The following is a 16,450-nucleotide window of genomic DNA, read 5'->3' as shown; positions in this document are numbered from 1 at the left end:
AGTACCAGCCAGAAGGCTGTTGCAATAGTCCAGCCTGGAGTTAACTAGCGCTGTGGCTAGAAGACAACAGTCGCTGACTGTAATGAACGGACAAATATGATTCAGTAGCTTGGTAGTATAGCCACAAGAAGATCGAATGTGTGAAACATGAGTTTTCATAGTAAGTTCTGTGTCTAGAAATACACCTAGCGTCTTCACATTCTTGATGTTGCCAGTGATCCAGAAGCTGCAATAGGCTGGATCTAGCATCTTAAGTCGTGGCCCTGATGCTACGATCAGCAGCTCAGTCTGATCACTATTTAGGGCTAGTGAATGATCAGCCATCCACATTTGAACTGCATTGTAGATTTTATTAATGGCAGCAGAGTCCTGTATGTAGTTTCCACTAAGCTCAAGGATGACCTGGGTGTCGTCTGCATAGTTAGAATACTAACATAGTTAGTTGGCTGAGGATGGCTTCTTCAAGGCACTTTTGGGACCTTCATTGGTGATGACATCTCAGAAAAATAATGGGTTTGTGGGAGGTGCACTTCAAGGGAGAGGGCTGGAATATTTACTTTCTATCGTGCACTTATTACTTTTGAAAATAAAATATAAAAATGCATAATACTCCCCTCTGTGCTAATAACAGAATCCCTATTCTCCTTCATAACTTCCTAGGAGCAATAGACAATACTATATACTTGAATTTAATCAGCACGTCTCGAGAAACGTGCCTCACCTTTCTTGCAATAACCCTCAGCTTCTTGAAGAAATCATCAGAAGCATGGTTGTCTCCGCCTTCAGACTGAATAGGCTCAACAACGATCCCCGCCACAGTCTTCTTCTTCTTCCTGTACTTCACAATCAGATCTTCCACCTGCACCAAGGAAACATGATGATTACAAGCATGGGCATGTGTCTTTTTAGATAATGCACCTATACAATAAAATAGCAAGTTATACACGATGAGATACTCCATCGCCCCAAAAAAGAATTTCATCGGATGCGTGTGTGGGATTAGGTTTCTTGTCTTCAAACAAGCACGTTTGACCCCAGTACAAATGGTCACATCTTTAGATCATAATAACAAAACTCTGAAAATCTGAACTTTAACATTTATGGAGGTCTACCTGCTAAACAAGGTTTGCATTTTTCATGATTATTGATTATTTTAAAGGCTTTAAAACGTTTACTTTGTTTACATATTCACAGAATCCAATAAGTGATTGTTTGAAAATTGCAATCAGAGAAAATGTTACCCAAGGAAAAGGTGGCAGAAAAGGAGCAAAGGCGTTAACGGGACAGACACAAATGTAGCACTGTAAGAATGACCTATCAATGCTCATAAGGGAAGTCCTATAGGATAAGCTAGAGGGGAGTCTTACTGGAAAGAACAATTGCCTTAACACCATTTCACAAAAACCTTAAGGTCTCCTTAAATAATGAAGGGCCACAGGGAGAGCGAACAGCCACGGCTACTCTTTCCACCAGCAAACTAGAAGTTATACCAACTAAACTGAGTGCAAAGCATTCAGTCAACCTGTGGGCAGCCAAAAGCTGAACAGTGGCGAGGCACTGCTATAGGCAGTGTGTTGCATACCTACGGCTGAAGATGGAACATTACTAAAATATTGGTAGAAAAAAAATATAGCTCCAGTAATTGCTCATTCGCACAGGTTGTCACCGTTTGAATTGGCTGTTGTAAATAGTCTCCAGAGCCCCGATTTCATATGATTTGGACGCTTGGAGGTATATGGTCACGATAACCACCGATTCTGAAGCGTTTGGCTCCTAAGCATATGCAAGAAACGTGGGCACTGTGTGTGTCTGTTCAAGAAGAAGTGAGATGTTTCCTCAAAACATTCTGAGGCTGAACATCAGACTACTGGCGTAAATAAACCTCAAATGAACCACCAATATTTGGGGATCTGTACAGTTTCTGAGAGTTGAGCTAATCAAAAACGGGCACTCCTGATCCCCGTTTAAATTGTACAGACCAGCTTCCCATGATTGTACAGCCAATGTGGCTAGCCCTCATTCTTTACGGGCCAGTGGTAAATAGTGAGAGGGCATTCAGTTTACTGCTGGCCCGAGCAGCTCTCATCAGCCTCTTGCCCGACAAGGCAAGCACGGACTGGCACGGGAGTAGTCATTGGTGGGATCTTTACTTTTCTGCTCTCAAGAATCTCCACCCAAAAAGGTAACTTTGTTGACATAGCAATGAGGATTCCTCTGGAATAAAGATGTCAAAATGCCTGCCAAGAGCCAGTGTGTCCCGTTCTAGGCCTATTTTCCCTTATGGTGGAAGTCTCCCGGAGTGGATTCTCCTAAGAAATTATTAGAGATGTGTTTGACCGGACCAGTTAAACTATTACTTGTTAAAGTAAAAACAAATAATGTATTCTTTTTTAACTTTGCAGAAACAATTGTGAACACAATCTGTTATTTTGATCCATTTTAGAATGAAAATTTTGATCCATTTTAGAATGAAAATTATTAATTTAATCTCGAATTAACAGTGTTCATTTGAATTAAAATCCAGACTCTTGCCATACTTTTTCATTTCTTTTTAATTACAAATCCTACGCCTGTGTAAAATAAAAGGACTTCTATTCTGTAAAAATGCAAAATGTATGAGACCCCAACATTATTTGTATAATTATCAACGTTTTAAAGCTTAAACGAGGTTACCTTTTCATGATCAGCATTTCATGTGTGACTTAACTTTTCTGCAAACCCTTTCCTAGCACAGGGATTTCAGCCATGATGTCAGCTGGACCACGTGCTGCTTTTACCAGAGACACCCCTGCTTTAAGTAAGCATGAAACAAGAGCACTTCTTGAAAACAATAATACCAGGCGCTAAAATGCTGCATGCTAAGAGAAAACATGATTAATGAAAGAACAAAATATTGCCTGAAAAGAAGACCAAAATGGCAGGATTTGATGTGTTGCCACAATATTACCTCCTCCAAGCAGTGCGCCTCTTCCTCTTGATTCTCTTTCACAAAGTCTGCAAGTGGGTACTTCAACCTCGGAAAGGGGGCAATGGGCCAGTCGAACGAAGGGATGTCTAACTTGTGGATGGCTTTGGAGTGAGTGGTCGCCAAGCAGCCTATAAGACGAAAAAGCACATTCACAAATGAGCAGACTATTATGAAGTAAAGTGATTATGCATGCACGAGGTCAATGCAGGTCTAGCCACCACCCTCCCATCTATTTCTGTTGGGAAAGTTCTCCATTGCTGCTGCGTCCTATCAACACTCCCCCAATTGTCCTCAAATGCATGAGAGGGTTATATATCTCTAGACCGACGTTTATTATCAACCACAGGACAGGCTGCAGCAAGTCAGCTGACTACAAAGGTGGGGGATTATTAGCTGGTGAAAGTCCGCTTTCAGTGCAGGCTGCTGGCACTGATGTCCTCTTGTCGTTTGTTCTCAGCTGCCCTGCCCCTCCGTAGAGGCCATTGCCTCATGTTACTACACAAACCCTTTCACCTGTGTGCGTCAGTTTCTGGCTCCATCTCGCCCTTCCTCTGTCGAATTTGATATGGAAATAGAGAAGGGTGCCCATATTTTTATTTCGCACGGATAAATGGGCTTGTGTCACGCTCCATTTCCTTTTTTTTTTTAAACAAAAAATACGAGTAGCACACCGGGATGTTTACATCAGAATTATAAGGACAGGTTTGGAGGGGCATACAAGCCGGTATCAGTTCCAAACCCTTGGAGATGCCCTGCATGCGCTCAAACCGGTCAACTCGAGCTGACTGGGCATTACCCATTAGTGCGGCTTTTTGAACCCTCACCTCAATAATGCTTTCCCACTGGCTATTCAGAATGTTTCTTTAGTATAGCATTATTTAGGACCTTCAACACAGAACATTATGGGATTCACGGATATGCAGGTGACGAAGGAGAAAAATTGGATGAGGCGCCCGGATAACATGGACAGGGTCCTCCTCCCTCCCCCCTGGGTAAGGGGGAGGGCCGTGGCAAGCACGCCAAATCCAAGGAAAAGCCTGCAAAGGGCGACAAAGGAAGGGGGCGTGCCTAGCGGCATATAAGCCGGCCGGCCTCCTGCTGCTGCAGGAGCTGAAAGGAACAGTTTGGATTTCGAAAGGAGCATGCAACGACTCATCAGCTACTGAGAGTGGTGGACACCATCAGCCACAGATTCAACATCAAGAAGTCCACAGGAATCGTCTTCCTGGATGTCGCCAAAGCATTCGACCGAGTCTGGCACAAGGGACTGCTGCACAAGATGATTGGCCTGGGATTTCCGAACTTCTTGGTGAAGACTATTGCAAGCTACCAGGGAGGCCGCACCTTCTATGTCGCCATGCGGTCTGAGATGTCCTCATCACATCCCATCCGAGCAGGCGTGCCACAGGGATCGAACCTCGGACCCTTCCTGTTCAACCTCTTCACCAACGACATCCCGACAGATCTCCACAAGACGGACCTGGCGCTGTATGCAGACGATGTTGCAGTCATCTCCCAGTCATTCAGCGAAAAGGAAGTGGCAAAGAACCTGCAAGCTTCAATGGATACCATCGCAAAGTGGTACAGCGACTGGCGGAAAGAACTCAACACCAGCAAGACAACTGTGACGCTGTTCACCAGAAAGAAGATCAAGGAGCTCCCACACATCAGCCTCAACGGGGAGACCTTCAAATGGGAGAGCAGCAGCCGCTACCTCAGTGTGACCCTGGACAGCAAACTCAACTGGGAAAGCCACATCGAGAATACTCAGCAGAAGGCAACTGGAAAGATGGCAGCGCTGTACCCACTCCTGAAGAGCAAGTCCATGCCCCTCCGGAGAAAGATAAACGTCTACAAGGCGATCATCAGACCAACCCTGACGTATGCCTCCCCAGCATGGATGGCCTGCCATGAGCGACACCGGAAGAGTCTTCAGATAGTCCAGAACAAGGCCCTGCGGATATCGTCTGGAGCTCCAATCTTCACAAGGATAGCAGACCTTCACAGAGACCTGGACATCGAGATGTTGGACGAACATCTAGCGAAGCTGAGTAAGAACTTCTGCCAAGGACTGGATCAGAACACGAACCCTCTGATCAGAAGACTCACTGCCACCACTGCAAGCCCCTTCGACCGCTACCCGTGGCCCATCACTGCGAAGACCCTGTGAAACCAGCTCTTCTGTGACAAGACCACACAGATCAATAAGAATACAAACCCATGACTACACACTCAACCTGAGAAGATGGAGTAATGAGGCTCAAGCCTCGGTATCCAAAAATCACAGCTGATGGATAAAAATCTATCAGCAAGAAGAACAACAAGCGCTGCAGGAGCATCCAGCCCCAAGCAGAAGGACGCCCGCCGAACCAGGAAAGTTGCTAGAGACCCAGGCATGCTGTGCAGAGTCTTCCGATGCCCTTGAGCAGCAAGGCAGGCTGGATTCCCGATGCCACAAGACATGTTGGAGGCAGGGCTTGGACTCACAAGGGGCTTGTGTGTGTTTCTGGGCTTCACTTTTTCTCAAAGAGACAAGACCTGCACTGCGCGTGAGGAGGATCTGTGCCTTACTGTATCAGGATTAGTACACAGGCAGGGAGGGGGGACAGAGCGATAAAACGTCCAAATTAAAATAAAACTGTTCGCTACTGGTGGGCAGACATTTGGAACAATCGCAGTAACATACTGTTGAGGTGGGTTTAAAAGCATAGGGAAACAGGCGGGTTGTGGGGTGGAACTCCCCAAATATAAAAAGAATCCCCCACCCCCCCAAAAAAAAAAATCGATATTTTTCGTTATAACATTTTCGGTATTCCTGCATTCTCTGTAAGTTAGTTTGGTAAAATCACAAATAACCAATGTGAAGTGAAGGTGCTCAGACCCGGTTTGTGCACTTTTAATCATTCAATACGCAGTGGACGTCGGCAAACCTTTTCATATGCAAAGAGTATTTCAGAGCCTTGTGAACTGTGCGACGCTTGGGTAACAGCTGATCACAGCTGCTGCCTAAGCATCACCCGTAACTGGACCTTGTTTCTGGAATGCGTTCCTACGAATTTACCATGAATGGGCGATCCTGTGAAGTCACTGTGCGGGGATCGTCTATGGCACAGGCGACAAAGTGAGTATATGTTTACACAACTGGGGAAGCGGTATAAGAACACAAAGCACCAAACGTAAAAAAAATATATATATATATATATGAAAATGTTACATTAATATCCATTTGTACTGCATATACTAGCAACTGAACTACCTGCCTTTGGTGGTAATAATAGGTTCTACTACTACTGGACAGTGGAGTTGGACAGTGGAGCACAGGCTTAATCTCTTGATGCCAGCCCACGTCCAAGAGAGTTGAATGCTCTTCACACCATCGGCACAAGGTCCTCCATCGCCCCACTACCATGCACCAAATGTCCCCCCTCTTCCTTGACCCCACCCACCTGCACAACTGCCCCCAAGTCCACCCACCCGTCAATCGCCATTGCACGCTCACTCCCGGTGCCATTCTCCATGCACTGCACCACTCCGCTGCCCATTACATAGCCCCCATGAAAGTAGAGAACGGATGACTGGTAGTTTCCTTCTCTCTTTTCTCCCAGCTGTTATTTTATTTTCCTTTCTTTTTACCTTGTGAAATGTCGACCGTACCATTTCACAACTTAGCTAGTGGTATGCCATGGTTTGGCCAGGGGTGCTGATAGCAATAGTAACCTTCACCAGCCAGTAACAGTCCCTGTAACATAAGTAGCCTGTGAAGCCTGCAGGAAAGGGTATTATTGCTTAATTAGAATATTGACATTTTGGCAGTTCCATTGTAGACAATGCAGTGACAGGGTTAAAACAGCTGGTGTATGTCTTCTGTACCGGAGCTATGTGATCACTGCGCCGCCCGCAACTGTGACGCAGAAAATGCCGCCGGCAGTTATGGCGCAGCGCAGTGATATGGATCACTGTGCCCGCTTCCCTGGCCTGCATTACCCCTCCCAACCCCCCACCCCACTTCATCTAGGGCGGCACACTTCTGCGTTTGCCGCCCGCACTCTGCAATCCCTGCGGTGTCAGCTCCTCCCACTAACGTGGGTTGGAGCTGACGCCGCAGGGTGCTTTTCTTTTTTTTTTTCTTACGTGTCCCCCGCTTTCCGAAATGGTAAGTGGGGGACATCCCTGCAACCCCTGACCCACATTACTGCACCCAGGAAGGGCGGGGGACACCCCCACGACCCCTGCTCTGCTTGGGTGCAGTAAATGTCACCCTCATTTTGTGCGCCTCCAAAGTAGCAGTGACTGCGGGGGCACACAAATGAGGGTGACATTTTTGTACGATACCTTCTGTACCAACATTCCAATGTTGCTTATTTGTCTTTCTTTGTTGAAAATGTGAAAGTAGGATAGTCCATTTGAGCCAAGTCACACATTCCACAATGCCACCTAGTAGCCTTGGCGAATGTTCACTTCCAGTTCTGAGCCAAGTCAGTGTAATGAAGTTGCTGATACAGCGCCAGGCAGCGGGAGCACCTACCGATTGAGGGAATAAGCAGGATGGGATGGAGCACCTCCTAGGGGGAAAAAAAAGGGGACTGTGGGAGCTGTAGTCAGCCTTTGAATCAGGGCTGCAAGGGAATAAGGGTATGGGGACACGCTATGTGACATCAGCACAATGTGAATGCACAAGCACGGGAAAGGGGAAAGCCTAGGTAAAACACACTCAGTGGGGATGCCGCAGGTTGAGCATCCCTCAGAAGGCCCTCTGCGAACACATGACTCATGCACCGCTGCTTGGAGAGGAGGGAACGCTGAACTCAAGTTACACATCCCCAGCAGACCATAGTCGCTGAGACAGAACAGGGTGATGTAATCAAGGTCGGCGAGCCAGTCCAATGGCTTTGTGGGTTCTGGCGAGTCGACCTGATCCAGAAGAACACTCACAGAGTCTTAAATTGCCCTTTGGCCAGCGGGTATGGGAACGGGGAGGTGGAATGGAGTTGCGATCCTTGAGGAGCCAATCAGACGGTAGGTTTCAGTGTCTCTAGGAAGTAACCAGCCCTCAGAGTGTACACTACAATGTTTGTGAAGGCCGCTATCTTGCAGGTACTGTGTGAATGTCTCCCTTCCCACTAGCTCAGGGGGTCTCGTGTTCCTTCCACTGTGGTGCTGACCAATGACAGTTGAATAAAGTACCAGAAGTCAGCACCAATATTTTTCTAATTGCAAACTGTTTGCGGGAGGAGTGGGAAGCAATGTGGCACCACATAGGGAGGTTATGAGCTCGGAAAGGGCAGGTCTGTTTGCTCCAATCACGTTTGATTAACATGTGCTTAGCTATAGGGGTATGATGTATTCTAACCAATAGCCTCTTTGGGAACCGCAAGACGCAGAGTTTTGAAATGCAACTGTTTCCAGCATCATGGACATTGTACTAACAGTATAAAAATGATGTTCACTGTGTGCCAGTTTTTCAGCTCTCATCAACCAGTTCTGTTCCACTGTTCTGTCTGATTTGTGCTTGTACAGCTGTAATAAACAGCGTTACTTCTTGTCTGGTGTGCGCTCCTTTTTGGATTACTTGTGGTAATTATTAGAGCTTTTGGAGGACCTGATTGTGGGCATTACAAATTGCATTGGGCGGAACGCTCTTATCGCAATAATGCCCCTGCCAGGAAGTTACGCCCCTTGACCCCCCATTAAAGGTTTGAGGGTCATTGCTGCCTGGAAACGGCCCTCACAATATGGTATTGTAGCTTAATTCATATGCAAAGTTGTAAAAAAGAGGAGTTAATAGGTTCAGGGTGAAAACGCATGGTAAAATTGTATATCACAAATTTGAAGCCGGAATTGCTGTGAAAAATCGGGAGGACAATCGAATCCATCCTCAATTGAAGCCAAGTTGACCATTCTACAATGAAACTAAAGAAAAGGATTCTAAAGTCCATAACAATTGTACTCAGTTGTCTTCAGACAAGGAAAAGAAAGCAATAAGGATTTACATACAAGTAAACCATTATTCCTCCTGAAGATCCACTTACTTCAATTGGTAAAACACGTGTAGAGGATGAGAGGATAGGACCTAGAGGTTTCGGACAAATTTGGATTTGAAAACTCAATCCAAATGAAATTGTTCACCTGAATGCCACGAGGCACAACAAATTAGCACAACCACTAAGGTTACAACTATAATATTGATATATCAAGATTCTACCAAAAATGCAAAAAAAAGAATGAATTATTGTACATTCGGATCCTGAAATTTAAACATCACAAAGTAAAATTATCCAATAAAAAAACGCAACTGATTGCATAGAATCAACATCGGGATTACAAAATATACTATAGGTGACGCTCAGTCAGGTAGCCCTACAAAATATCCCCACCAAAAATATTGCCGTACATATGGCCGTTTGTCTCGCCATAGGCATTATTTTTAGGGGGGATATTGTGGGAGCAGGGGTTGCGGGGGTGTCCTCCACACATTTGAAAATAATGCGAAGGTTGCGGGGGGGGCCCGCAGGGTCCATGGGTCAATATTGCCGCAAAAATATGGCGGTATTTTTGTATCGCAATATTTTTGCGGGGAGATTAACACATGGAACCCTCAGTCAACAACAACTGCAATAAACAAATATACGCACACTTAACTCTTGGGCAGACAAAAGAGCAGCAGCTGAATGATAAGTGACCCTAAAGCTCATATCCAATAGGGACATCGCCATGGATACAAGTGAATGTCTGCATCTAAATAATTGGACCACATCTGAACGTTGAAAGCATATTTCAAGGGGGGCTGCATGATGTGCTAATGGCCTACCTTCAAGGGGTATGAATTTGGGGCATTGCCACTGGGTGGCCTGCAGGTAATACACGCTGCCGAGAAGGGAAATATGGCCATGTACACCAGTCACAGATGCACACAAAATTCTACTAAAAGGAAACACGCATTGACAATGCCAACACTTTTGGCTTCAGGCACTGATTTAGTGCTATTAACTGGCCATTGAAGGCAGCATCTGTAAAATTGTGTGAGTACATGTGCATATAAGAGCAGTGCATGGCAAATGCCCAATACCAAAGCATAAGCCAAAACTGATGGCTTTGCCCATGCTTGCTTTTAGCAAGACTTCAGTGAAGGACCCGCATAGAGCTTATAAATCGAGTGGCTGAAGGCAGACCTGGTTGAGCCATTTTTCATTACACCGGTAGCGGGTTTACAGCTCTAATTAAGTCATTAACTCTCAGAAGACTGCTTTGGAAAAACACTGGCAGGCACTTCGGATGGTGAGGCTTGATAAACGAAGCTCAGAGATCCCAAGAAGATGTGTTTTGGGGCAGGGAATTGGTGGAAATGGCTGTAAGGATTAGCATGGGCAAAGGCAGTCAATGGGTGGGTAAATAACCAACACGCTTTGTGTCCCTCCAAAAATGCCATTTCCCCCTAGAAAACTCGGAAGCCAAAATTGAAAATGAAATGTTGTGTACACATCCACATTTGGTGACAGTTCCTGCTGCTTCTTCTCTGAGGCATGTTGGGCAGAGCATGGTACCACCAGTGGTCGTGTGTGTGTGTTTTCTTGCAGAGTTGGACATGCTCTGGGAGAAAGTGGCAGGTTAATGAGGACTTAACCAGGAGCCGGACCAAGCCCTGGCTCAGAGGGGCAGAGGAGTGCGAGGGTGCAGCAAAAAGTATGTAAGGAGCGTGGAGAGAAAAAATGGCACCCGAGTGGCAGCAGTGACCAAAACAGGGTGCGCAGACTTGTCCTGGCATATCAGGCCTATGTTCCCACCCTCCTGATTGTTCGCCGCACCTGCTAGTGAGGGTTAGCATAAGGTTGTGAGACTGATCCAAGTTGACAAATTTAACTTTTTCCGCTCAACAAGGAGGATCGTTTTTAGAAGGTTGCAGCACAAAAGGGTGAAATAATGGTGGCACCGAGAATGGAGACGCGGATTGGGATAAATGGCAGTCTGGTGGAGAGGCAAACAGAGCTGCTGCATATTGCACCAAATACGAGAGAGAAGCTGGTGGAGGAGCAAGGGACCCAATTCACCAAGATCTGTAGGTGAAATGAGATACCTGCAAATTGCCCCTTTGTTGCACACGCATGAATCACAAAGAATCACACTTGCCGGGGGCGTGGCTTGATGGCTATGTGAGAGGACGTTCCTTGGAGGAGCTCCCGATGAATCGATCCTGATCCTGGGGAAAAAGTGATGGTTTTTGGCGGACTTTCGAGCCCACGGTGCATCTAAAGGCGTATGAAAGTGGGGGGGCATCCGGTGTGTGCCCTCCCCAACGGCGAGACTGCATATTCACGGAACTAGACCCCGAAGAAGGTGGCGGTTGCGCAAAGGAAAGGGAGCACCCAAGATGGCCGCCTGTGGACAAAGGGCCATAAAAGGTCCGACGAGCTGAGGAAGACAAGGTTGGTCGGAACATGGGTGAGCCCAACCAGATAGACGGGTCGCATGCGCCTCGGGCTGAAAGCAAGAACATAAGGGCGAGCCCCCACTGCAGAGGCCATGAGTCGTGGCGGGCTAGCAGAGTGAACCCAGGTTCAGCGAAACCTCGCTGAGAAGGGGCCGGCGAGCGAACCCCGTGAGGATACAGCTGTGCGCGTGGGCCCAATCGACGCAACAGGATGTCTTCTAAAGTGGTGCGACCCCGGATCAAGCAGCCTACGATGGAGACCTATGCTAGGTCGCCCTCGGGCGTGGAAGGGGGTAAGAGCAAAGAAATCCCTGCGGCGGCGACGGACCCACCGGGTACCATCCAGGAGGTGCTGGCAGCAATTGCTGACCTGAAGGTGGCCTGGGAGACGGAGCTGGGCCTGGCCATGAAAGAGTTGCAAGAGGGCCTAAACCTCAAGATAAGAGCGGTCCGAGAAGAAGTGATCCTGTTGCGCCAGGATGTGCGAACGATCGCGGAGCGCACTGGGGAACTGGAGAAGGAGTTGGCCCCGACCGTGGAGGCGTGCAATACACACGCCAAGGAACTTCATGCCCTCGTGCAGCGAGTGGGCAATTTGGAGGACAGAGCAGAGCAGGCGGAGGGGCGCGCCAGGCGCAATAACATTCGCATAGTGGGGGTACCGAAGGGAATGGAAGGATCGAACCCCACGGATTTAGTTGAAACCATGCTTTTGCAGGAGATTACAGGCGGAGAGCTGACCCAGGGGTTCACGGTCGAAAGGGCGCACAGGGCCCTGACCAGGAGACCGGCCCCAGGAGCCCCCCCGCGGCCGTTGATTGCAAAGATCTTGAACTATCGTGACCGCGAGAAGATTCGCGAATTTTTCCGGAAAGGGGGCACGATAGAAAGGGGGTGAGCGAATATAACAGCGTATCCGAATTACACGCTGCTTGTACAACGGAGTCGAATGAACTTTGGAACGGTGAAGAGGAGGCTCAGAGAGGCAGGCCACCGCTACATGTTGCTTTACCGCGCTAGGTTAAAGGTGATTCATAAGAACAGATCCCTCTTCTTTGAGACGCCGAGCGACGCGATGGAATGGCTGGATATGCAAGGTCGACCACAGGAATCGGATGCCCAGACAGAAGCGGATGGAGATAAGTAGCACGCTGCAGAGGCACCCGTGAGGCCATAGCTATGACATTGGGACTAGAATATAGTTTGTGCTTGTGTGGGGGAAGTCACGGCATCTGCCGGTGGGTCCCGTTGAATTCACTTCTCCTAAATAGATGACTGGGAGCTCCTGGGGAGCAACCTCTGTACCCGATAGTAGTACACTTAGTTAGGTCACTGTTAGATTGGTGACACCCCGCGGGGTCCTTGTTCTTGGTCACGAGACGGGTACAGATGTGGGTAGGCCTGAGATCCACGGATGGAGCTGGGCTATTGTTGGGGGTTGGTGGGGAGGGGGGGGGAGGAGTTGTGTGCAGTGGTGTGAGGTTGGGGAAGGGGGGAGGGGGGCACGGTTCGTTAACAGAAGGGAAGGAGCCAGGAAACGACCCTACATGGGGAACATTATGGGGAGGGATGGGACGGAGATAGACCGACTAGATGGCATCGGGTAATCTCAGAATTGTGACCTGGAATGTACATGGCCTCAACAGCTACCTTAAACGCAACAAAGTGATGATGTATTTAAAAAGGATGCGCGTAGACATAGCCCTGCTGCAAGAGACCCACCTCACTAGGGAAAGGCTGGAAGTGGTCGGGAGGAAATGGAAGGGCACCGTTGTGGGGGCGGCGTACTCAGCGTATGCCAGAGGGGTTGTCACTTGGGTGGCGCCCCACGTGCCGTTTCGAGTGCTTGATTCTACGGTGGACCCGGAGGGTAGAATGGTGGTGGTAACGGGTCTCTTGGAAAACAGTGAAATACATATCATAAATTTGTACGCCCCCAATAACGATACAGCGGCTTACTTTAGGACCCTCTACGGTAAACTTGGCCCCCTGGCGGGGGGTACGGTAGTGTGGGGGGGACTTTAACTGTACCGTAGACCCCAGTATGGATAGATCCAAGGACAGGGCAAGAAAAACGGCACCGGCGGCTAAAGCGCTGAGTACCCTACTGAAAGACCTAGGCCTAGAGGATGCGTGGAGAAGGCTGCATCCCACGGATAGACAGTACTCACACTACACAGCGCCACATGATTTGTGCACAAGGTTAGACTACATGTTTGTAACAGCCGGGAGAGTGAGAGAAATAGAAGGAGCAGAATACAAAGCCCGAGTGCTGTCGGACCACTCGCCCTTGGTGGTAGACTGGAGACACCAGCCCCCACGCCCGCAGATCCCTACATGGAGACTTAGGACTGAGGCTCTGCATGATGAGGGGTTTCGGGAGGGCCTGAGGGACGCCACTGAAGAATATTTTGATACAAACACGGGAAGCGTAAGCTCTGTGGGCACACTGTGGGAAGCGTTTAAGGTGGTGGTGCGTGGGGTAGCTATTTCCCAAGGTAAGGGGCTACAGGGGGGGGTCGAAAGGGAGCTCCGGGAGGCGGAAAGGGAGCTAGAGGAGCTCACGCGTTGCGTGAGCACCGCTCATGATAACAGAACCAAAGTAGAGGAGCTACAGTTGTCCTGCAGTGCACTCTGGGATAGACTGTGCAGACTCAGCCACAGGAAATATACGGAGAGGATACACGCAGGGGGCGATAAGCCGGGCAGATTGCTGGCTTGGTTGTACAAGAGTGAGACCCCCCGCTCGGTGATTAGTGAGATTCAGGGCGAAGGAGGTAGCATATGCAACACCCAGAAAGAGGTAAATGAGGAATTCCTTAAGTTTTACAGACACTTGTATGAGGACACGGGGGAGGATATGGGCCAAGACATACTAGACACATTGGGGGACATTGAGCTGCCCACCTTAGATGATCTAGAACGTTCTGAGTTGGACGCACCCGTCACCTCGGATGAGCTGAAGGTAGTGATTCGGAACTTGCCCACTTGCAAGGCGCCGGGTTCGGATGGGCTGCCCAGCGAGTTCTACAAAACATACCAGCAAGAGTTCCTCCAGCCACTGCTTGCCACTTTCAACGAGGCCTATGAGAAGGGAGAACTCCCGTTGTCCCTCCGTGAGGCTGTAATCATCCCACTCCTGAAACCGGGCAAGCCGGCCGTGGAGCGCGGGTTTTATAGACCGTTGTCCATGCTCAACCAGGACAGCAAAATACTCACGGCGGTGCTGGCTAATAGACTGAAGAGGGTGATTAAGAAACTGATACACCCAGATCAGACGGGATATGTTCCGTGCAGGAACATCACCGATAACCACCGAAGGCTACACCATGTCATAGACCAAACTGAGGAGGACACGGGCGAGCTGGCTATAGTGTCGTTAGACGCGGTCAAGGCCTTCGACTCGGTACGATGGCCCTGGCTGAAAGCGGTCCTGAAGGGGTATGGAGTGGGACCCGGATACCTCAAATGGGTACAGTTGTTTTACAGCACCCCGATGGCGAGGGTCAAGACAGGGTCCACGGTCTCAGATTCTTGGCAACTGGGCAGGGGGACCAGACAGGGATGTCCCTGGTCACCTATGCTATATATACTGGCATTGGAGCCGCTGGCAATATGCCTGCGTCAACAATATGGGGAGGTGGGCATAAACAGGGCCAGTGGAGAGCATCTGATATCATTATATGCGGATGATATGCTCCTTTATTTACGCTACCCAGAAGAAAACCTACAGTACGTCCTAGAGGTGATAGAACGGTACGCCATCCTCTCCGGTATATCGGTGAACCCTGGAAACTCCAGCCTGTTCCCTTTGGGCAGATATAGGAATGTCCCGGTGCAGAGGCTGCCTGTTCTGCCAATACCATGGCAGCCCGTAACATTTAGGTATTTGGGAATAAACATTTACCACAAGATCGAGACAGAACACAAGCACAACACGGAAAAGGCGATAGAGGGGATTAAGAACAGTATGGTATTTTGGTCCAGACTGCCCCTGACCATGATGGGGAGGGCGGCCTTGCTCAAGATGGTGGTCCTGCCTAGACTCTTGCACTTTTTTATAAACCTCCCGTTTCTGATACCCAGGAGCCTATTCGCGAAACTTCACAGCGTGTGTAGGGGTTTTGTGTGGGGCAGCTCTAGGAATAGGGTGGCTCTGTGGAAGCTCCAGAACCCGTGCGACAGGGGGGGGGGGATAGGCCTGCCTAACTTCGAACTCTATTACCTGGCGGGGCAGCTGCAGTACGTGGCCAGGTGGCTCTCGACTGAAGATTCGGCGGAAGCCAGGCTCCTGCGCGAAGATACAGCCCCATACTTTCTGATGGAAGTGGTGTGGTTGGGCAGAGATAAACTGGTGGGCAAGGGGCGGTTACTGAGGTTGGGCTGGGAGATCTGGCACAGGACATGGAAGAATGGGGTGGACTCGGAACCATACTCCCAGCAGGCCCCTTTGGCGGCTCTGTGTGGGAGCGACTCTCAACTACTTGAATCGGTTCGCAGATACTGGGAACAGGTAGGCCTACGCACCCTCGGGGACATATGGCAGGAAGGGGAGGCGGTGGACTTTCAGCGGCTGCAGGAAGAGACGGGAGTACATGGTGGCCAATATATAACCTACACTAGGCTGGTGAAAAAGACTAGAGAAAGATGGCCGGAGACAGTGCTCGCGGGGGATCCAGATGCCTCCCTGGAAACCATGTATGATGTATCGGAGGGCGGGCACGAAATATCGAGGATATAGGAGCTCCTGCGAGCAAGGGCAGGGAAGGAGTTGCTCCAATTGAGACAAGATTGGGAGGAGGAGGTGGGAGGACCCATGACGGATGGGCAGTGGGAACGGGCCCAGAAGTACCATAAAAGGTGTCCCTTAACGCGAGATTCCAACAGCTTCAATTGTATGTTACCCACAGGGCTTATTTAACCCCCGGGAAGATTGCAAAGTTTGGGGGATCAGCTATACAGCAATGCCCCAGGTGTGGGGAGGTGAATGCTACACATGTTTTGGGCTTGCCCGGAGATGCATAGATTTTGGAACGAGGTCAAGACGAAACTGGCTG

At 49.0% G+C, this 16,450-nt stretch overlaps 1 protein-coding gene across 4 annotated transcripts in view; it reads right to left on the bottom strand.

The window, feature by feature from the left end:
* The window catches only part of ABAT (4-aminobutyrate aminotransferase), a 719,432-nt gene that overhangs the window by 101,466 nt on the left and 601,516 nt on the right, over positions 1–16,450 (bottom strand). For all 4 annotated transcript variants that reach the window (XM_069647042.1, XM_069647043.1, XM_069647044.1 and 1 more), the window contains 2 exons: positions 2,948–3,096; positions 722–859 (listed from right to left, as the gene is read on the bottom strand). In XM_069647042.1, coding sequence (XP_069503143.1) covers positions 722–859; positions 2,948–3,096 — 287 coding nt within the window. The remainder of the gene's footprint in view (positions 1–721; positions 860–2,947; positions 3,097–16,450) is intronic.

The sequence above is a fragment of the Ambystoma mexicanum genome, chromosome 2q (assembly GCF_040938575.1).
Source record: "Ambystoma mexicanum isolate Mex_15411 chromosome 2q, UKY_AmexF1_1, whole genome shotgun sequence".
In the NCBI taxonomy this organism is placed as follows: Eukaryota; Metazoa; Chordata; class Amphibia; order Caudata; family Ambystomatidae; genus Ambystoma; species Ambystoma mexicanum.
Note: the sequence above shows the minus strand (reverse complement) of the source record. Positions and strands in the feature narration are given on the sequence as shown.